At 39.4% G+C, this 21,980-nt stretch overlaps 2 protein-coding genes across 3 annotated transcripts in view; one reads left to right on the plus strand and one right to left on the minus strand.

Moving 5' to 3' along the window:
• Positions 1-39: 39 nt before the first annotated feature.
• Positions 40-10,163, plus strand: flad1 (flavin adenine dinucleotide synthetase 1). Of its 2 annotated transcripts, none has more exons than XM_039807229.1 (11): positions 40-434; positions 1,477-1,574; positions 1,768-1,936; positions 3,877-4,254; positions 5,563-5,676; positions 5,754-6,021; positions 6,982-7,129; positions 7,458-7,556; positions 7,738-7,927; positions 9,673-9,746; positions 9,852-10,163. In XM_039807229.1, the coding sequence occupies exons 2-11, from the start codon at positions 1,567-1,569 to the stop codon at positions 9,985-9,987; spliced, it is 1,584 nt and encodes a 527-aa protein (XP_039663163.1). In that variant the 5' UTR covers positions 40-434; positions 1,477-1,566; the 3' UTR covers positions 9,988-10,163. The 2 variants fall into 2 exon arrangements, with proteins under 2 accessions (XP_039663163.1, XP_039663164.1); XM_039807230.1 differs by lacking the exon at positions 40-434 and adding an exon at positions 589-765.
• Positions 10,164-20,584: 10,421 nt separating this feature from the next.
• Positions 20,585-21,980, minus strand: part of si:dkey-246i14.3 (ephrin A4) — a 31,677-nt gene continuing 30,281 nt past the window's right edge. Inside the window, exons 4-5 of the mRNA XM_039807107.1 lie at positions 21,890-21,916; positions 20,585-21,149 (exon numbers count right to left, since the gene is read on the minus strand). Coding sequence (XP_039663041.1) covers positions 21,061-21,149; positions 21,890-21,916 — 116 coding nt within the window. The 3' untranslated portion in view covers positions 20,585-21,060. The remainder of the gene's footprint in view (positions 21,150-21,889; positions 21,917-21,980) is intronic.

The raw sequence follows: 21,980 nt of genomic DNA on the forward strand, positions 1-21,980 counted from the left end.
TCTTTTGATTTGGGCAGAAGAGAAGAAGTCGAAGAAGTCTTGACAGCTGTTAGCATCATGCTATCGTTCTCTTAATACATCTATACATGTTATCTGAGTGGAGATGGTGCAAAGTGTCAACTCGCAAATAGACGAGTTCTCGCTAGCGTTCGTGTTGCTGACTGCATTACTTATCGTGTTCAACGTTACTTTGGCCAAAGGATACAGCTCCGCATCCTCTACACTGATTCTAGCACAACCTGACCGTATTTCAGTTACTTCCGGGTACATAAAAAAGGCAGACCGTTTAAGACAGCCCTCCGTAAACCTGATTGGCTCTGGGACCTCTCGGGAAACCGTTTCTTATTTGTGATTGGACGGCTAGCGACTTATGTTTTCAGTGACATGTAGCCACAAACGGTTGGATACGTAACGAGGTCATATGCGCCTCAGGAGTAAGTTTCATCGGGCTTTAATGAGTTTGGTTACCAACCTATAGAAACAATATATTGTATTCTTAACAGTGTGTGGTAATGGAGAGAAATCGGCAGTTTAGACAGAACATAAGCTCCTATAAATGTGTACTTGAATGCTAGTCCTTGCTTGTTGCTAGTGCCTCTAACTCTGGGTCAAGTAACCTAGCAAGGATACTTGCTAGATTTATAGTTAACGTTAGCTAAGATTTGTCATATAACTACCTGACTCTTTGGTTGATGTTAAGCGACAATTTGTGGTAACGTTAGTTTCCTTATACATTTGCAAGAGGTTCAGTTCATATTTCGTCGGGTAAGTTGACTAGTGTTAACGCAGTGCAGTCAAATGAAGATACTGTATAAGTATTAGTCCTATGACTCGTATCCATAGAATACAAACAACGTAAAGGCTAAACGTTAGCATACAGACAGATAGTTATAAACACCGGTATGGGATGTAGTTGAACGTCCCGCACCGAGACTGTCTGTACGTTAACGTTTGACCGCTGGCAGCTGTCCTTTGATCCTTGATCCACCTCCTCTCAGTTCCTTGCATATCTTGAAGTCCTCTTCACTGTATCTCCATGTCAGCGAATTTGTCTCCACTCCTATTGGCATGTTTTAGCATTATTTGTAAATCCTTCACATGTGTTTCAGATAACTTGTAGACTAAACTTGCAATGTCACCAGTTTATAGCTTGGTTATCCAGTATGAAGGTGTATCAGTGTCATTGATGCATATGTGACCACTGTGGTCCAACTACGTACTATTGAAAGTACAGTCAACAGACTCATTCCATAGAATGAGAATATTTCCCCCCAGAGATACATTATTTGTAATAAGCCAAGTGCAATATCTTAGTCATCATTTCTTCAACCTGTTGACATTATTTCAAGAAACACCTGATAAGAACTCATTGTTAGTTGATTCACTGTCTGTGCATGCTGAAATGCACAAATTGTGCACACTTTCCCCTTTCTTTTCTTTCTTTCTCTAATCCGCTCCTTTGTGTGTCTCTTCCAGGATACTCCCTGGTAGGAGACAGGTTATGAAGAAGAAGAAGAAGGCCTGAACTGTAATGAAACATTTTGGGATACTCCATATGGATTCTTCATGTTGACGTAAGATTGCAAATTCGAAATTTAGTGCATAATGGGTCATCAAAAAAGCAACAAAAAGTATATAAATTAAATTTAAGATACATTGCATTTTACTGTATGTCAAGATAGATTTGCTATTGCCCAGGGAGACCTGTGTCTTTGTTCAGAGAGCCAAATGAACAGTGTTTAAGAGGATTATTCCTTTTTCTTTTAGCCTTGCTTTTCCCAAACTGAGTAGAACATTGGTGCGAGTGAGGAGACTGGCGGCTCAGCTCTCCAAAGCAACCATGTCTACAAACCTCCAGGGCTCCAGTCCGTCCTTTGCAGCCAATGGGGATTCTCCCACTGCAGCCATTCTCATCATTGGAGATGAGATACTCAAGGTGATTTAGTGTTGCTAAATACTTGTGGTTTGTACGACTAAGCCTTTATTTGTGTGATCAGGGACGGACTGGGGCTAAAAAACAGCCCTGGACTTTCTCCCAAATACGCCCATCATCCGGCCATTCGCCCCTAGCCGTGCGCGACAGACACTAGCCAGGATGTCCTGATAGTATGCCACAATACTGTAGCCTATCAGACAAGGTATTCACAGCAAGTAACATCTCAAAACCAATTATGATAACTGGGGTTGTGTTTATTAATGAAGCCTCAGCCTTCAAATAAAAACAAAAATTGTACAATGCCATTATATCTGCATTGAAAATAAAATAAAATTACACAAACTTGTAATTATAAACCAGTACAGAGTATTACTGACAACACTTAAAAGTAAAGATAAAGATAAAGTAGGCTACTTGCTGTACCTGAATATGGGGATTAGATATTCTGTAGGCCTATACCTAAACTACACTGAAAGTGTTAGTTACTACCCTGTCATCTTTTGTGCTGTGAAATGATGAAAATTACTAGGCTCTATCAATTTAGTCTGTGACGCTTTCACAAACTAGGTCTTTGCCAGTTCCACAATAGTAAACACAAATATGAAAGGCAAGGAAAAACTGCACTCTGATGGAAGACAGACAGAAAGTGCAAGCTAGGATTTTTTGCTTAAATTTGGTGAATTATTTAGCCCTCTTCCCTGTTTGTTAGCATGTTTAGAGTGGTACCAATGCATGCCTGATGTTTTCCCGTTTAATTCAATACCGTAGTCTTCATCCTAGCAGCAAACGTGAGCTCACTACAACCTCTCATATACAATGAAGTGAAATGGCGGTCAACCCGCGATTCATTTCTAACGTGTTTAATGTTTCAAATTAACCAAACAGAAATTCTTAAACACGTTAAGTTTGACAGCACTAAATGGCACGATCATTTTCATAATCATGATGCACACCCATGTTGATAGCTGACTATGCAATTCGCTAAGATAGGGATAAAGGCAGCTTATTATAATGTGTTACCAGTACCTCTTGCTGATGTGAAATTAACTCTGTGAGCTTTTTGCATTTTGCTGCATCAGTCTTGAGAGCCCTCTTTTCTTTGAATTTTTCCCATCCACCTTTCTCCTTACGTATTCTACTAGCCATTGTCACTTCTAATGATGTAGGCCTATAGAATGGGTAAACCCAGCCCGATCTGGTGGCGATTTGATTTTGCCCTGTAATGTTCAATCTTAAAAGATTGAGCTTGGTCTGGTGATAGCCAGACTACTAGGCCTACTCTTCTCTTTTGTTACACGTAGTATATAAGTGATTGTATTAGCGCCCCTTGCTGTTGGCTGTTAATATCGCTTTATCAGACTTTTTTTGTGCCGATGGCCGTCAGTTGGATGGCCGTTCTGGACTTTTCCCGAACGCACAGATTGTCAGTCTGTCCCTGTGTGTGATTGACAGTATCCCACTGAGAATCCTTGTAAGTTTGTGAATTTGAGAACATCTAAATAAACCCTCACTTTTTTCTAAGAAATCTGTGCACTTGAAAGTATAATTTTATTGCTATATATATATATATATATTCTAACATGACACCCTAATTCATCAGTAAGCCTCCGCTCTTTGGATCCCTATGCAGTCCAGAATTCACACTGTCTAACCCAAGGAAAACCCTGTGATGGTTAATTGATGTGGCAGCAGTGCTTGGTTTTAGAATGACAAGATCACCACTAGTTCTTGACTTGACAAGTTGACATGATCATGATTTAAACATGAAGGCTTTGATTTTGTCCAATGTCATGTGTCAGTCTCAAAACATGCTCACTGCGAGTCATTGAAGTTCCTCAAGCAAGACCTTGGAGTCATTGTTAAGTATTTGAATGTAAGTGAGGGTGAAAAACACTGGATTGAAACTAACTGAGTGTCTCTTCTCGTCTTTCGTCTCCCAGGGTCATACACTGGACACAAACAGCGCCTTTCTGACACGAGCACTAAGAAAGCTCGGAGTGTCTGTGCAGCGCATAACCGTCATACCAGATGTACAGGAGGTCATTGCCAAAGAGGTGGCCTTCCTTTCCCCTCAGTTTACACACCTCATCACCGCAGGGGGCATAGGCCCCACCCATGATGACGTCACCTTTGAGAGCGTTGCCATGGCATTCCAAGAGGAGTTGTATCCCCACCCTGAGCTCACCCGACTGGTTGAGGAATTCTTCGGGGTGTTGGATAAAAACCGTGCTGCTATGAAGCTGGCCATGGTGCCACGCTCATCCAAACTCAACTATGGAACTGACCCTCAGACTGGACAACTGCTCCGCTACCCACTGGTGAGTGAAGGCAGGATGTTGTGGGGGGGGGGATTAGCTTAAGTTTTTCATCAAGCTGCAATTGTTAAATGCTGCATCATGTTGGATATAGTTTATATCGACGACGTTCCACTTCCGGGATTGTTCAGGTGCCGCCGGAAATTCCGCCTGATGCCCCTCATTTCGGACGGATGTCTGTCACTTTCCGCTTTCTTTGTGTTGGCATTTTAAACTCCGGTCGATTCATGATGACTATGGTTAACTGCTCCTCAGATCTCTGCAGGGTAAATCCAGACAGCTAGCTAGCCTATCTGTTGAATCTGAGTTTTCTGTTGCACGTTGCACCAAAACAAGTTCCTTCCCAAGGCTATTTTGCAGAGGGACCGTCACTGTGTCCGGGCCTTAGCGCAACTACAACTTTTTGTTAAAATTGTTGGCCCAAATATCTGCTGTTCTGTGTATTACCTTTCCAATAGGCTTTTTGGGGGCAAACTAAATTTGTTTAGCTGACACAACTTTCAGGAAGATGCCAGAAGAATGTTCCGCTTGTTCCATCCTGTTCTGGAGTTATTTCAGAAGACAGATTGCAACATTAACTGCTTAGCAGAGACTGCAGGAGTGAAAAGAGGCTTCTCACAAAATTATACTGAATATTTACAAAAAAACAGCAGTTTAAGCAATACATGCCTGGAAGCAGTTAGCTGAAATTCAAACATTACATGTTTTTTTCCTGAATGAAGACTATAGTACTCTGTATGGTTAACATCTGAAGTAACTTTATAATTATATTTACACTGAACAGTTTCAATTAGACATGCACAAAACACAAATATGTACTTCACTGGAAGTAAAATGAGTATAAGTACCAATGATGAAATGAAGTTATGACACAAATGTTTGCATTAACTACATTAATTCATACTTTAGGCTATGCTAAACATTACATTGATTGAACCATAACACAATGAGAACGTATGATTCACTAGAGGCCATGCCTTCCATGAAAAACTGAAATTAGGTCAGACCGAAAAAAATTTACAACTTGTCTTTCAAGTACAGCAGCTCACTTAAAGATAATACATTGGCACAATCATATTTAATATCAATATAAGTTTACAGGCATTAAATAGAAGCTAGACTGTTTGACAGGCTTTAAAACTGTGTAATAACAAAAAAGGTACTAAGATTAGTTTCAAGATGTTAACTACCTTTTTAAAATGCATGTCATTAGAAGTGTTGGTCGATGTACCTGAAACGGGGAATAAAACACAGATTGTTTGGCCCACATATTCTTTCAGTATATGATGTGTGTCCACCTTCTTCTCCCAGGTCAGTGTGCGTAACGTGTTTATCTTTCCTGGGATCCCGTCTCTGTTGGAGAGGGCCTTCAATGGGCTGGAGCACCTCTTTGCTGGTTCAGGAACCACTTTTCACACCCGTGAGGTAACGCCATGACCGTACCTATCATTTACAAAACCACCTGAATGCTGTGTTTTGATAACCAAAGATCTTTGCGTTAGGTGTTTGTGGATGCAGACGAAGCAGAGATCGCCCCTGTGCTGACCAAACTGCAGGCTGATTGGGGCCGGAAGGTGGCTCTTGGCTCCTACCCTGACTGGTTGAGCAACTATCACAGAGTCAGGCTGGTCCTGGACTCTGATAGCCAGGAGGAGGTGAACAAAGCCCAGGCACGGCTGCTGGACGAGCTGCCAAAGGGAAGCGTGGTGCCCTTAGTCACTGACCCGGTGTCCATCGCCACTTCTGAGGTGTACACACTGGCCAACAGCGGTGAGGGGGAGAAAGAGGGTAGAGGGTGGTGGAAGGTAGCCTTGTTAGACCGTCCTGATCTCGCGAGCTCCAGTTTTCCACTCGCAGATCAGTCTGACATCTTGAGATAGAGAAAATTTGGAGCCGTTCGCCAAACGACCGACCAATCAGCAATGGTTTTGAGGCAGGTTTAAGTGGTGATAGACGGATGGTTTATCCAATCAGCTAACCAGTATTTTCAGACAGCGGTAGCCCTAATTCTGTTAGCCGCTCGCTAATGCTTTTTTCTCTTGGATCCTTCTTTTGGAATATGGACTGGAAAACCTGAAATGGTGCGTTTTATTCGTAAGTTCTCGTTACACAAACGGCAAATATCCTTTACAGACATGTTGCTTGCTTGCTGAGCTAAAGAGCTATGCTTTGCCTGCAGCAGCAGGGGCTTGTGGTTGTATTTTCATACGCTTCGTTGATCTGATTGGTTGATTTGGCCCGTCTATCACCAACATAGGTGGTGATAGACACATGGTTTATCCAATCAGCTAACCAGTAATTTCGCCCCTTCCCAAAAGTTTTCCAACGGTAAGTTCCCAGATGGATATGCCGAGCAAATGCGAAGCAATCCATCTGGCAGAGTCAGGTTAGGTGGAAGGTGATAGTAAAACTAAGTCAACTTAATATAAAGTGAATATTGCATAGAAGTCGTATACTTTACACGAGCATTGGGACCAATAAAGAAAGCAAAAAGATAATTAAAGTAATTATCGCTGTAAAACCATAGTGAGTTATAAAAAAGAATATAACTGGCATGAGACCGAACAGAGATATACTCATGCATCAATAAGATAAATAAGACAAAGGAAAAGCAGATATTTAAACTCTGAATTTGACATAATAAATGAGGGATTATTTATATTATAACTAACAAAATGTGACTGCATTCACCGTAAAACGTCCTCTCGCTGTGGATTTCGTTCCCCACAGGCACAGCGTTGGGTGATAAAGTTATGTCTGCGCTGAAAACGATAGAGGCTGCACTGGATCAGTATTCGACAGAGGAAGTCTGCATCGGCTTCAATGGAGGCAAAGACTGCACAGCGCTGCTCCATCTCTACTATGCAGCACTGAAACGGTAACAGGAGGGGAGAGGACGGGTGAGACTATTAGAACATTAGGAATGGGTGATTTAATCAGGAAAAACAAATGATCTGAGAGAGAGAAGAGATGAAAGAGAGAGTCAAATTAAAAACATAATGATACTACATATCACTGTAAGAAGTAAGTGAAGAAGAAAATGAGTTTAGCAGTAACTAGACTGAGAAAGGTCTTGGACACGACAGGCTACTATTTTGACTTTTATTGACCTGTGTTGGAAAGATAGTGACAAGGGTAAACATCTAATCTTTTTCTATGTACCTTTTTATTTATCTTTTTTTTTTTCCTCTGCCTGCATCTCTTAGGCGATATCCAGATGGTAAAGACAAGGTGAAAGCCCTGTATATCCGAATTGTCGCTCCATTCCCAGAAATGGAGAGATTCCTTCAAGACACGATAAAAAGGTAAGCCAGCAGTCTATCCTATTGCATACTGCTAATAAACACAGCTGATTGTTTTTTTTGTGTGCAGATTTATGCATTTTTCTAATATATTCTACTTAACAGGATACCAGCTATTGCCAGTCCAAATACTGTAGTTGTGTATTAAGGTTCAACTCATTATTTGGCGATCTGTCTCCCATAGATATGACTTGGAGATATTCTCTGTGGAGGGCAGTATACGGCAGGCGCTGAGCGAGGTGCAGGAGAGGAGACCGGAGCTGAAAGCTGTCCTGATGGGCACCAGGAGGAGTGACCCCTACTCACACACTCTCACAGCCATGTGTCCCACTGACCCCGGCTGGCCAGACTACATGAGAGTCAACCCATTACTAGTGAGACGCACACACAAAGAACAAATTACATATAGATATACTGTCTCGTTTGTCGCTCTCATTGTATGGTGGTACAATGCAAGAGGTATTATGTAAGAGGGTCTAGGATCATCCTCTAACATTGACACAAGGTAAATCCTGCAGCACTACAGTGTAACTTTAAAAATGTGGGGACAATAAAGGACTTGGTTTTATTTTTTTATGACTAATGTCTGCAGGTGTTTTTAAGATAAATAAATAAATACAAATCAGGTGAGGTAAATCTTCAAGTCTAGCCGTTACTTAAAGAGACAGTTCACCCTAAAATATAAATATTTTTCATCTTACCTGTATTATTATTTATCAATTCAGATGTTTTGATGCGAGTTGCCCAGTGTTGGAGGTATTGGCCATAGAGATGTCTGCCTTCTCTTGAATATAATGGAACTAAATGGCACTCAGCTTGTGGTGCTCAAAGCGCCAAAAAACAACTGAACAGAAATCATGACCCGGTTACTTTCTACCAAGCTACACCCACCAACAGTATCACCACACAGAAGGAAGCATACCCACGGACGAAAGGCTCATGCTTGTGACAGAGCGAGATGTAAACATTAATGGCGTCCTCCTCAGCTGAGCTGTAGTGTTAGCTAGAGTCACAGCTCAGCCAAGGAGAACGAGCCTCTCATCCATGAGGATGCTTCGTCCTGCGAGGTGATATGGTTGGCGGGTGTAGTTCGGTAGAAAGAAAATAGTTCCATTATATTCAAGAGAAGGCAGACACCTCAATGGCCGATATCTCCAACACTGGGTAACTCGCACCAAAACAATCTGGATTGATAAATAACACTACAGGTAAGAGGGAAATTATTTCCTTTTGATTTTAGGGTGAACTGTACCTTTTAAGTAACGGTTAGCCATGCATTTATTTATCTATCTTAAAAGCACCTGCAGACATTAATTATAAAAACAAAATTCCAAGTAGCTTTAGTGTCCCAACATTTTTTAAGTTACACTGTACATAGTGCTGCAGGAAAAATTGCTTTTTGACTGGTAATACAAATCTGTTTTCACTAGTCCAGCCAGGCAATTTCCCGTTGTTACACTTAATGTTATTTGTCATCTTGACTGAAGTTTCAGGGTGCAGATCTACAGAGTGTGAACAAAATATCACAGCACCTGCACAGTGTAATGCAATTCAACAGCCCTGCAGTAATACTGCATTTGTGAGGCTTTAAATGATGATATGAAGATTTTTCCCCCCCCTCTCACTCTCTCTCACACACACACACACACACACACACACACACACACACACACACAAATACAAGGTACACCTGTACAATAAACACCTTGGTGACACAAGTATTTAACATCAAAAGCTTCACTTAATAGAAGTTATCGCTGGTCTGTTGTGCTGGATTGAAATACATTGTGCAGGTTTTTATGATATTTTTATCATAAAGTCCATCTTTTGTAGGCAGCTACCTCTGATGTTTCTGCTCTTTCATCTGCTCAGGCTTACTGAGAAATAGATGTTTTGCTGTATTTTAGTTTAATGTATTTAAAAAAGGCAAATTCTTTTGAAATGACTGTTAAGGGTTATACCGTGACAGCAAGCACACCAGTTGTCTCATTGTACGGTCATTTATGTAACCCTGTATCACATGAGTGCATCTCAAAGGGATCCACAGAGGATGAGTGATTGAGCTAATCATGAAACGATCACAAACTAATTAAATGCAATGTCATCCAACACTCCACAGGACTGGACGTATCATGACATCTGGTCGTTCTTGAGGATGTTACATGTGCCCTACTGTATTCTCTATGATAAAGGGTACGAATATATTCAATCTTTAACACTTTCTGTATCATCCATTATTCACAACATCACAGCTGAAGTGCAGAATTCTTGGTCCTAAACGTCTCTGTCGACCTGCAGATACACTTCACTGGGCAGTATGGACAACACCTGTCGAAACACTTCCCTCCAGATGGTGGATGAGAGGGGGGTGACACGATACAAGCCGGCCTACCTCCTGGAGAACGAAGAAGAGGAGCGAAACTCCCGTGCCTAATGTAGTCTCACTTCTCACCATGTGACCTGTTGTTGATGGAGCCCGGATTTCAGATCTCTGGTCAACCCCTACACACATATACAACTGAAAACGAAACGTAGACATTTAAAAAAAACAAAAACGTTTGTGCACAAGTATCAGACCTAATGACCTCAGCGTCACAAGAATTAGAGGAGAGTGACTTGACAAAGTGTCATTTCTGTTTATTTGTTTCAATTGTGTAATTGTATTTCTCTGTTCTGTATGTTTAAAAATATGAAAAACAATAAAAACATCGATCTAAAAAAAAAATTGTGGAATATCGGCAGAATAAAATTAGTGTGTGTGTGTGTGTGTGTGTGTGTGTGTGTGTGTGTGTGTGTGTGTGTGTGTGTGTGTGTGTGTGTGTGTGTGTGTGTGTGCGCGCCCGCGCTATTTGTTTTTCCATGTGATGTGAGTAAAGTAATTGCTCTCTATGCTGTTGAATAAAACATCAATCTGTGTCATCTTTTTCCATTGTCATGTTACTATTTTAAGAGTCTCGCATACAGAGTACTGGGCTTTCAATATTGCAATATCTTGATGTATCTTATTCATGAATCCATTTTTGTTATGTCTAAATCCAATAAGAACAAGAAAGACAGCCTCTATCAAAATGTATTAGCAAATAATGTGAAAATAGTGGAAATGGTTTTCTGTCAACGTGAGAAAATCAGGTTTTGCGGTGTGCAGCAGCATGGAGAGACTACTGAAGGTCAACCAACCGGCTCATATAGACTCATCTGTGTCTCACTGAATATCTATATTTGCAGAGTGCAGCTTATTTAACTGAAAACTAACTAAAGCCTCCACCTTGATGTTGCAGTTCTCTTTGAGCACCTCACGGGCGCGTTGTTCTCACTTTTTTTTTGCATTTAGCACACGTGATTAAAATAAATTACCTTCTCTGTTTCCAGACATGATTGAATCCAGGCTCATCGATCCGCTCTCTCTCTCTCTCTCTCTCCCTCTCTCCCTCTCTCTCTCTTTCTTTTTTTCTCTTTTTTTCTTCTCTCTTTTCTCTCTCTCTCTCTCTCTCTCTCTCTCTCTCTCTCTCCCCCCGCCTGGAGATTAAGCGCCGCGCAGCGAGGATCGATACCGGCCGATCTAATAAAGCGGGTCGCTTACGAGCCCACCGCGGGGAAGCACACACTGTTACACCAGCAATTACCACCTCCAGCCCGCCCCCTCCTCCATACCCCCTAACTTATCTGCCTGGGCTTCACGGCTTGCTTGATTTATTAATAATAACTGTAATAAAAAAGACAATGAGCAGAGGCTTCATAATCACAGCAGAAATGTGATGCTGGTAAAAACACAGGGACACTGCCTGGAATGATGAAATTATGTGGAAGAAAATGATACTCCTAGACTCATAGAGAATGTGTGTGTGTGTGTGTGTGAGGTGGACCCCCGTGTATGATTCAAACTTTGTCCTACTTGCAAAGTATATAGGCTTATATAAAGGAATAATCCGGTTTTTAAATATTGATAAATGAATAAACTAAAGTCATATTGTTCCAATTTCTCAACATCCTCTAGTGTCTGTAATATTGCTGCAATGTATTTTTATTGTTATATCCACCTACAATATTACTTTGTTTATAATACGTTGCTTTTATAGCGGTCTTATATGTTTGTAGGTTTATAATATAGGCCTATCACTTGCAGTTCATTTGCTTAGTCGTGGAAAGTACTTATCTACTCCAATACTGTACAAGTACAATGTTGAGATACTTCTGTTGAGTATTTCTAGTTAATATTAATTAATACTTCTTTACTACATTTAAGAAAGGGATATTGTAGCCTACTTTTTAGTCCACTACAATTATAAGTTACTTTTAGTTTAAGATTGTATCTCATATAAAACACAATATAAACACACAGAATAAACTAGTGGTTCGAACTTTCTGACTTGTGTCCCCTAACTGTGCTTTGGGCTCCTTGTCATATTTCAGATCTTTGAGATATTCGCAGCTCCACTCAAAAAGCAATTTCCCAACTAAACCTTTCATGTTGTTTAATTTAAATAACTGTTCAATGTCCAAAGAAGTAGAATTATCCAATAGTTTATTTCAAAGATAAGATAAGATACAAACCCAAAAAATGAATAAGGATTTGTCTAGCAGAACTTTGTATTTTTTTTTTACCTACCTCATTAATCACACCATTTTTTTATTTATCTTGTGATTTTGCCAATGAATGCGAATGAACGGACTCCATAGGAGGAAATGTCATTCTTATGTGAGGCTCCTTTTTCAACTACAAGGTTAATATTGTTTTTAACTAACAACAAAACAACGTATTATCTGTGCATTTATATGGAACTAAACTTAAGGAGCTTTCCATCTTTACTCTCCTCCCTGTTACTTGACACTTTTTGACTGGCAAGATGGAGGCGAGCGGAAAAACCAACTGCTGAAGTGAGTTGTTCAAAACCTTTCTTTTTAGTAAACTCGGTGTAGGCTACACAAACAATGTTCTCAATGCTCGAGTTCATGTGTAGAGACCCTGGTGATACTTTCGAGCAAAGTTTCACGCTGTGTCGAGCCTTCTTAGTGTTTTAAAAATAGGGATTTTGATGCGATCATAGTGCCCCTAGCACTCCCATTCAAAAGGCCATTTGACCGAAAACGAAAATACGGTCAATCTTAAAAGTGGCGCTTCCGTCCTAATTATGCTTTTAAACGAAAGTTTGACTCGGATACATTCACAAAAAGACCCTAGGTTGCATTTTGGCGAGAGTTATGCTGTAACAGTGCACCTAAACCAACTATTACAGTAACATGCAGTAAAGATCTTCCATACACTGCATTTGCACTACAGAGATACTATGGATGGTACATTTATTTTGACAATATGATATCTCTCTGAAGTTGATAACCTTTATCCTTTTGTTCCATTGTCTTCTACAGTTCCATCTTCATCCTCTTCAGTTGTCACGCCATCACTCTCACTTGCCTGTTTCATCCTTCATGTCTGTTTTGGCTTCACTGCTGTATTCGCCCTAGCTATCTACTGTAGTCATCACACCACTTCCTTCCTCACTGCCTTATAACTCTGGATTCTTGTTCAGTCCTCCTTGTGAATTTCAAAATGATGTTTTGATTTTGACTAGGAAGACAGAATAAAAAAAAAAATGTCTTTGGTGACATAGAGGGAGGATATGGGTATTGAGGTGCCTAAAAGTATTCTGGACTAAAATACTTTTTTTGTGTGTGGCCCTCAACTGCATATTTATGAACATATTTTTTTATTTCACACTCCTGTGCTTTTGAAAAAGGGTCTGTTTGAAATCTACAAAACTGTTAACAAAACACTCAGATACAGCAACTTTTGTGTCATCACCAAATGGAACAAGCATATATAAAAACAAGTGGCTATTTCTTTTCCCTCCTGTGCATATTCAAACTTTATTGGTTCTCCAATGGCATATTTTAGGTGTGCTGGTGGCAGTTTGATCACAGCAGCCGCTAACGGTGAGGATTAGAGGAACTGGGGTGATCAGAGTTACCTCGTCATTATTAGGACCATAATTCCTTGTTACTCTGCTGAAACACCCTAGTGTGTTTCTCCAAATCTCCTAGGTGGGACTATAACAGACAGGGGCGTAGCACAAAATTCTGGACTGTGTACATAAGCATTCTCTTTATGGGCCCCTCCCCACATCCATGGCTGTTCATTCTAGTATCTTTGTGGACCCTCCTCACACAAGGGCCCTGTATATTATATATGTATATTCTCCGTTTCCCTCCCAGTCCAATGCCACTGTAACATAATCTACAGAGCTAGCAGTGTCTGTGATATGGACTCAGCTTGACTTGGTGTGACTTACAAAAACAAGCGACAAGCTTTGAAATCGGAGTGAACTATCCATTTCAGATTTGAGCCTGCCTTGATGACTGCAATGCTTTTTTCTAAAGGAATATGTTTCTAATCCAATTCCTCAGCACTTCTTGCAGTGTTAAACGAGACTTGGAGCAGCATGAGACAGCAATTCAGGCGATGTCCTAGGAGGGATGCTTAACACAGAGGATGAATAGACACTCCGTTGTCAGAAAGCATCAGGAGAGAAGGGAGACCTTTGAGTCTATGCAAATTACCAACCCATCTGCATGTAAAGCCAACAGACCAGAACACGGGAAAAAGGATGTTCAGTATCAAAGTGTCACACATTAAAAGTGGATGAAAGTAAGGGAGAAAGAAAGGAAGGAAGGAGGAAGGAGGCTGCTTTGCTTTGCTGCCACGTGAAGTGTGACTGACTTTAGCTCGTTTGTGTCTTCAAATAAAAGCCAGTATCATAATCCTAACTTTGTCACAGCTTGCAGTCCGGTACGCAGAACCAAGACCCCCTGCCTGTACGGCACACATGGGATGCATTTAGAAATGCCTTTCACACAGCGAGCTCGCTTTAATGTAAAGGGCCATGGGTCTGTGAAGCTTCAACCAGCACACTGAAAACGGATGAGAAGAAATCTGCTCAGCTCAACTCAACTGGAGCTCATTTGCACTCAACAGCCATAACTTAAACATGGTGCAAAGTGTTAGAAAGATGAGAGGTGTTTAACACTAGAAAGGCCCGGCCAATGTTAACTGATTCCTGTTTTTGAAGATTAGAGCTGCATCCAGAAAGTGACTTTTCTGAGGCCAATTTAATGTATGACTTAATGTAAAATATCCCAAATCAGGCATAAAATTATTTGTATGTATGTTTACCTCTTTCATGTGACATCTTGTTCACCTTTTTTAGTATTAAAAGTTAGCGTTTGCAATGTTTTTCAGCGCATCCTTGGATTTCTGTGTATGCACAACATGTGAAATTAATGGATTTGAATGAGAACACATTCACAAAAATGTTTTGCACGTTTGTTGACATAGCTATTGACAAGCGAGCCTAATGTCAAAATGTGTTTTCACCTCCTTCGTCATATTGTGGTTCATCCACATTCATCACAGTTTGCGTGACACACTGAAAGTGCCTGCTTTGTGAGCACAAAGCAGAAACAATTGCACTGTTATTGGCTACCTGACATGTGTAGCTACAGCCAAGCAGACACGGTTCATTTAGATTTTATTTAGAACAAACTCTGCTTACGTCCGAAGAGGAAGTATCGTAAAAGCCCCGACTAGTATTCATAACCTGGAATTTAAATAGCACACAGATTCATCAAGGCTGCATAATTATTCAATAATAATCATCATAGGCTTTTGCAACCCAAAGTTTCACACATAAGATATATTCAATAACACATGAAACCTGATTGGGAACCATGTATTGCAGTGGTGTAGTCTAATGTATTGTAGTGGGTATACTGTACTGTATATATTGGCCAGAATCTGCCGTTAGGCATATCATAGTGAGGGGTCTGGGTGTCCTCCCCAGGGAAGTTTTGAGCATCAATAACTTCATTTCCTGTATTCAGATACACTTTTCCCTATGTGAAGAAGAAAAACACAGATGACAATTCAAAATATATAAGAGATTTAATGGTTGTTGCGTGTCATTGGGCATTTTTAAGTGGGTATATGGAAATCCTTTCTTAGTGGGTATACTGTGTAAACCTGCGTATCACGTAGACTACACCACTCATGTGTTGTTTTTGATGCTTCTAACAGAACTCTTACATTAAATAATGCATTAGTAAAGCACTATATAGAAATATAATCAAATTTGAATAGCGTTAAAAGAAACAGAGCTAAGCTGGGTGTGTTGTGATGTGGCATCTTCAGTAATGAATGTGTTAATGCAAATGTGTTATTTCAATTATAGACTCCTTTCTTCAAATTATTTTTTGGTGATGTTTAGAATTTGCAATTTGAGAAATGATTTAAAAATATTTGTTTTTTGTGGGAAGTATTGGGCTGTCTAGTGTTATTATCAGAGTCAAACTTTTAAACTAGCAATAATAATAATTCTGCCATAATTACTTAACAAATGAATAATTACCTTACTACAGCTTTAAAGCTTGAGGCTGTCTGCATCTGTGCAAAGACTACAAACACTTCAATTCTCTATTATACAAGGCAAACTTTTCTGCAATTGTGGTTGCTCAGCTACTGCTGTTTTACTTCTCTCTCTCATATATATATATATATATATATATATATATATATATATATATATATATATATATATATCCCACCATAAAGACATGCATGCTAGGTAACTCCTGCCATTTGCCCTTGACGTAGGCACTGGCATTACAACTGGAGTTGGCCCCCGGGCGCCGGACTATGGCTGCCCACTGCTCCTAATTAGTTAGGATGGGTTAAATGTAGAGGACACATTACTTGTATGTGTAAATGTACTTGGCAAATAACACTTTTATATATTAATATAATATAAAGTTTGGTATATTGATCAGCTGTGAGGGCCATTGAAAATATTCCTAAATGCGTTACTTAAACTAAAACTAAAACAAGTGAAGTGAAAACTCCCAGAATAAATAAAAAAAACTGAACTGAATTCTAAAGACTCTAAAGGCATTTATGTGGAAGGTCTGCTTCACAGATTTAGCATCTTAAGCCAGTCTTTTACTCTCCACTGCATGAAGGGTCAAATATTCATTCTGGGAGTCATGTACTGTATCTGATTATAAAGTACTGAAAAAGTAGATGCAATATGTGCAAGAGATGCCAAGTGACATTTTGCCGATTGGTGGAGATTTTAACATCCTTGTCTTTAACTCCTTGATCTTGTTACTGTTAAGAGTTCTATTTTTTGCAGGACTATATAATCCAGCACACACAGCTGAGACGTTACCGTGAGTAAATAACACGCAATGCTGCTTACAGATATGTCGGGAGCAATGGCACCCAACAGAAAAAATAAAAAACACTTTTTCCTGTTCTCAGAGCTTCTGCTTCCTCATGCTAGAATTTTTTTTTTTTTGTCCAGAGCTGTGAGAGTGAGAGGTCAGGAGATTTCAAACTGTGATTTCCTGATGCAAAAAGGTTTTAGAAGTTTGCAGATGTTATGGGCAGAAATGACAACTAAATATTAGATCAGTGAGCTGGAAAGATCATTGGAGCTTAAGGGTTCACACCTTTGAAATCTCAAACTGGCTCTGCCCATCATTAACATTTATACCTCAGTGAAAACAGTGAAAACATAACAAAGTTTAAGAAATCTCTTGAATGACTCCATTTAACATAAATACAGCATCTTAACAAGATTAAGCTAGTCTGGAATAAGATATTTAAGAGACAGTTTCAGTGCTGGTTGCTTCATATTCTTCACAACCCGTGCACGTTTTTTTGCTAAAATGTACATTATGAAAGCTTTTATGGAGAGAATGCCCAAAGAAAGCCAGCTTGGCCTTGTATCACTTCACTTCCCAGAGGATTGCGGATGCTGTGACTTCAATAAACCAAAAAATAAAAAGCCAACAAATTAACTAAAAACGCTGAAAGACATTTTTCTCAAGGATCTTGAGTCATTCATTAAGTTTTCACACTTAAGAAACACTTCCTGCAGCAGGGACGCCCTGTCACCTCAGTTCACCTTGTTGAAATACAGTTCAGGATTCACAATGTCACTACTGATCAATGTGTTGATTACATGCTAAGAAACTCTTAACTGTGAAAAACATCCTTCCGATATTCAAGGGGAGACTCATTGTGTCCGTGACAACTTCTCTCTGCGGACCACTAAAAAGAAAGGAGAAACATGTTACAGTACCCTGCAGTGATTTAAAACTACCAGACCAAAATATACCATTGAATTTATTTAAGCAGGTTTTTGCTGTAAAATGCATTCAAAATTAAATTAAATTAATTTATTTTTTCATAACCCTTAAAATATGTTGACATGTGAGTGTGCCCTTAAACAATCTCTCTCTCTCTCTCTCTCTCTCTCTCTCTTTATTCAAGTAAAATATAAGCATTGTTTGCTTCTTTTAATAGTCAGAGTTTTGTATTTCTGAAGATGTAAGCAACACCGGCAATCCGAGCCTTAAATATTCAGCCAAGGTCCAAGTAAATATAGGCTAACTTGTGGAAAGGAAGAACCTGCTGTGTTCAAATTTGATACAGTGTAATTACAGTGTCATTGGTGGAAAAGGAGAGCGGCAATATGGATATGCATGAAGGATTGTTTTATTTTTAGTCAGACAGATAATTAAAAACTAAATCTGTCGTACTAAAAATTGTTTATGATCACAGTCGCCCCAGAAAGCCTCGGAGGAAGCTTTGACGCAGGATTTTCATCATCTCCTAAATGTATATAGCAACATCTGTTCGTAATTACGAAGTTTTATTTTGGAGGGCGAGTTCACTTCCAGCTTTAGTACATCGACGCACAGCAGGCGTCTTCAAAATATAATAAACGTTTGACTGTTCAAGCATCGTCTGGAATCAAAGATACAACAAACTCGATATCACACTATTACATAAAAGCTTTGGGTTGTGCATGTTTCTGCTGGAATAAACAGCCATACAGTTTTTACACACCTAAAATGGAAGTGGACACAGGCTCGCTTTACTGTTGCTGCTTTTTAAGTCCTTTTCCTTTAACATTGGTCTAAAAGTATCCCCCCACTTTTCACTGATTTCACTACGCTTACTTCATCATTCACAATGGAAAAAAGAATGAAAACATGGGCTTTGAAAATGTCTCACTGAAGGTCAAAAATCAAAGCCAGCTCATAGCATGCCTCAACACTGACAAACATGTCATCAGAAGAGATCATAAACCATGAAATAAAAGCATTAGTCCTATTATCCAGGAAATTGCCTTTCTGGCTTCACATGAGGTTCTTGCCTACATACATGAAAATGCATTTTAAAGCTTATCAGGATGTACACTTTCACATTTAAAAAACAAAAATATGTCCTCTCGCTCCGTTTTCTACTGCAGTTCTGTGTTCACTGTAAATAAATAGTTACTTTAAGGTCGATGTATTGGCAATGATGCTTTAGGGTCTATTAATGGCGGGAGTCTATTGGAGTTTTATCAGGCTTTGGCTGCCCATAGACACAAACTCAGCTCAATATTCTCTAAGTTACTCACATTACAATGGCCTCTTGCACCACAAGGTCATTTCAAGTCCCTGATGTCTCCTTATCTCCACACCCATGTGTATTACACTGGATGTGTGTGTTCCGCAAATAAGAGTTGTGTGTGTGTGTGTGTTGGTACAGAGACCTTCGGTTACATAAAACATCAATACTTTCAAAAGTTAAATGACGATCGACTGGAAGCGTTTAAATGCAATCGTATTTATTTTTGTTGTCTTGCCGCGTAAAAAAAAAAAGGGCTCTCAGAAGGGCTCAGATTGCAGTTGGCTCTTCACAGAAGAAGCTACATTCTTCACTAAAATGTGAAAGCAGAACAATCAAAACAAATCCCTAGTTGTACATGATTGAAAAAGTCTACATCACTAAAAACATTTAACACATCTTCAAACAGCGGTTTTATCACCCATTTAGCAAATTAACATAAAAAAAAACAAATGGTATGACTGGTGTGATTAACAGCATGAGGAAAAATATAACAAGTGCCAACAATGTAGTTTTCTTTTAAGATGGAATCAACTGTTTAATAAATTAAACAATTAGTTAATTTTTCCGAGCTCAAGTCACTCAAATTCTGTGGGGGAATAATTATGTAACTATAAATATATAAAACTTAATTTTAATAAAAAATACACACCTACATTATCTCTAATTTCAATTAAAAAAAATAAATGAATTGTTTATTCATTATGATATTTTGTCTTAATCTATGACATTCAATTAAAGCAATTTCTTTAAAATACTAATTTGGTAAAATAAATTTAAAAAAATAAAATAAAAAATAAAATAAAATCATTTAACTAAATTGTAGTAGAGCATATTGAAAATACCAGTCCATACATATAGACATCCAGAATATAAATCATTGTTTGTGTATGCCAAATGAGTATTTTTGCACTTAAATATCAGAGATCAGTTCTTACCAAAATATTGAATTATGCAGTTAATATATCTCATTTTGCAGAATATATTAACTATCCAGTAAAACCTAAAATCAAGGATCCTGCTTTAAAAAAAAGGACAACAAAAGGAACAAAAAGCTTGTGTGCATATCTGCACACCTGGTTGGTCACCAGAAGCATCGACCAATCAGCCTCCTCAGTGGTCCGCAGCGTGTTCAGTGGAGTGAGGCGAGCTGATGCTCTCCGTTTACCCATAAACCCCTCTGTTCAGTGCTTTATTCTGAAGCAGAGAGAGGCGTGGGGAGGCAGAACAACAGGGGGTCCAATCAGAGGACAAACTCTGTCCCAGGTCCCATTATTACCAAATAGCACCACAATCTAAATGTCCAGTTTCTGAGTTTATGGCCAACCCAGTGCAACTCCAGTTAAACCAGTATAATCCCAGTAGGGGGCGCAGCAGCCCTGCTTGACTATTCCAGAACATTCCCCATTTCCTCCTAAAACTACTTTATTTCCGAAATCTAATTAGTTAAAAAAGTTTAACACATTTATCCTGATCAGATGCAAATGAGACGGAAAATGTGTCAGTAACTTATGTCTAACAATGTACAGAAAAAAAAAGTCACCAGCTAACTGATTGACCTCCAACCTGAGCCACTCGGTACAGTAGTACGTGTTTATTTGGCCACTTTTTAAACAGAAGGCAGCTTTTGTAAATACACAAAAACATAATGAGTAGAAAATGAGAAACAGAAATGAAAAAGTGAGAAAACTTGGTTGGAACAATTCCTGACAGACTCATTGTTCTTCTGGCAGTGAGATATGAGTCGTATGATTCAGCCTTGCTCTATGTGTAATATTCTGAAGAAAATAACAAGAAATGAATCACTGAGATTCGGCTTCTCGGTCCCTGAGTCACTGTGGCCCCGTTCTGGATAAGACACACTGATTCTTTCTGGAATTTGACAGGTAAACCAGCCACAAGATAATATCTGTCATACGCAGTAGCTTAGCATAGATAGCATTATGTCATTGACTGTCTGAGCGTAGACTGCATTGTGTACTTGAGCGTCTGAGTAATATCTCCCGGTCCAGGGGAAAACGGGCGTGAGGTCAGCGGTGAAGAGGGACGAGGAAGTCAGGTGGTCAACAGGAGGAGGACGAGGATGAGGAGGAGTGGAGGTGAAGCTGTTCTCAGTGAGCAGGCACTACTTTCATGTACAGTTTCTGAAAGAGGGAAGGAAACTTTAGGAATTAAATTGTTTCTATGAAATGGCCAAAAGTATGTGGACACGATTGTGACTCTTGGTCGGGACCATTTTTCCACAGCTTGGGCTCAGCTGCACCTTAATTCCAATTTATGAAAATCTTAATGTTACAGCATATTATAGGCAATGGTGCGTGCTCCTAACTTTGTGGTCCTAACAGTTGGTGGTAGATCCTTGTTTTCGGAGACTGGCGTAGCCGTAGAAAACCTTAGAAGAAAGCACCTTCTGGGATGAATTGTAACGCAGACTGTGAGCCAGGCCTTATCGCCCTATATCACTGATGCTCTAGTCGCTGAATAGGAGAAAAAACCTGCAGCCTGGTTCCAAAAATTGTGTAGAAAAATGTCCCAGAAGAGAGACTGATGTTACGAAAGCACATTCATGGCCATGAGATTTTCAGCGATCACAGATACTGTAGGTGTAACGTATTGGTGTCCACATAATTTGGCCATGCAGGCAATCATTTCTATGGCTGATCAATCAAAATTGAGTTTTAAGTACGTTCTCATTTTCATATTTTCATACAGATAATGCACCATATTCTTGTTATTACAGCTTTTTGCAAATAAATCACATTTGAAGTTGAACTTGAGTGAGGCAGAAATATCACATATGTAATTATGCATATGTAACCAACACATTATAAAGATGCGATGCCTAAACTTAATAATACATTGGGTTTAAAATGTTGCGTCTCACCTTGTATTTGTTTTGAACCCTCTGATGCTGTAATAGGAGGGAGAGGAGAGAAGGTTTTAATAAAGTTGAGGCGAAGAAACAAGTTGCTGAT

This window comes from Perca fluviatilis, chromosome 7, assembly GCF_010015445.1.
Source record: "Perca fluviatilis chromosome 7, GENO_Pfluv_1.0, whole genome shotgun sequence".
In the NCBI taxonomy this organism is placed as follows: Eukaryota; Metazoa; Chordata; class Actinopteri; order Perciformes; family Percidae; genus Perca; species Perca fluviatilis.

Coding starts and splice junctions, on each gene's coding strand:
- flad1 (XM_039807229.1), top strand. Junction 5,677..5,753: donor CCACTTTTCACACCCGTGAG/GTAACGCCATGA, acceptor TCTTTGCGTTAG/GTGTTTGTGGATGCAGACGA. Junction 6,022..6,981: donor GTACACACTGGCCAACAGCG/GTGAGGGGGAGA, acceptor CGTTCCCCACAG/GCACAGCGTTGGGTGATAAA.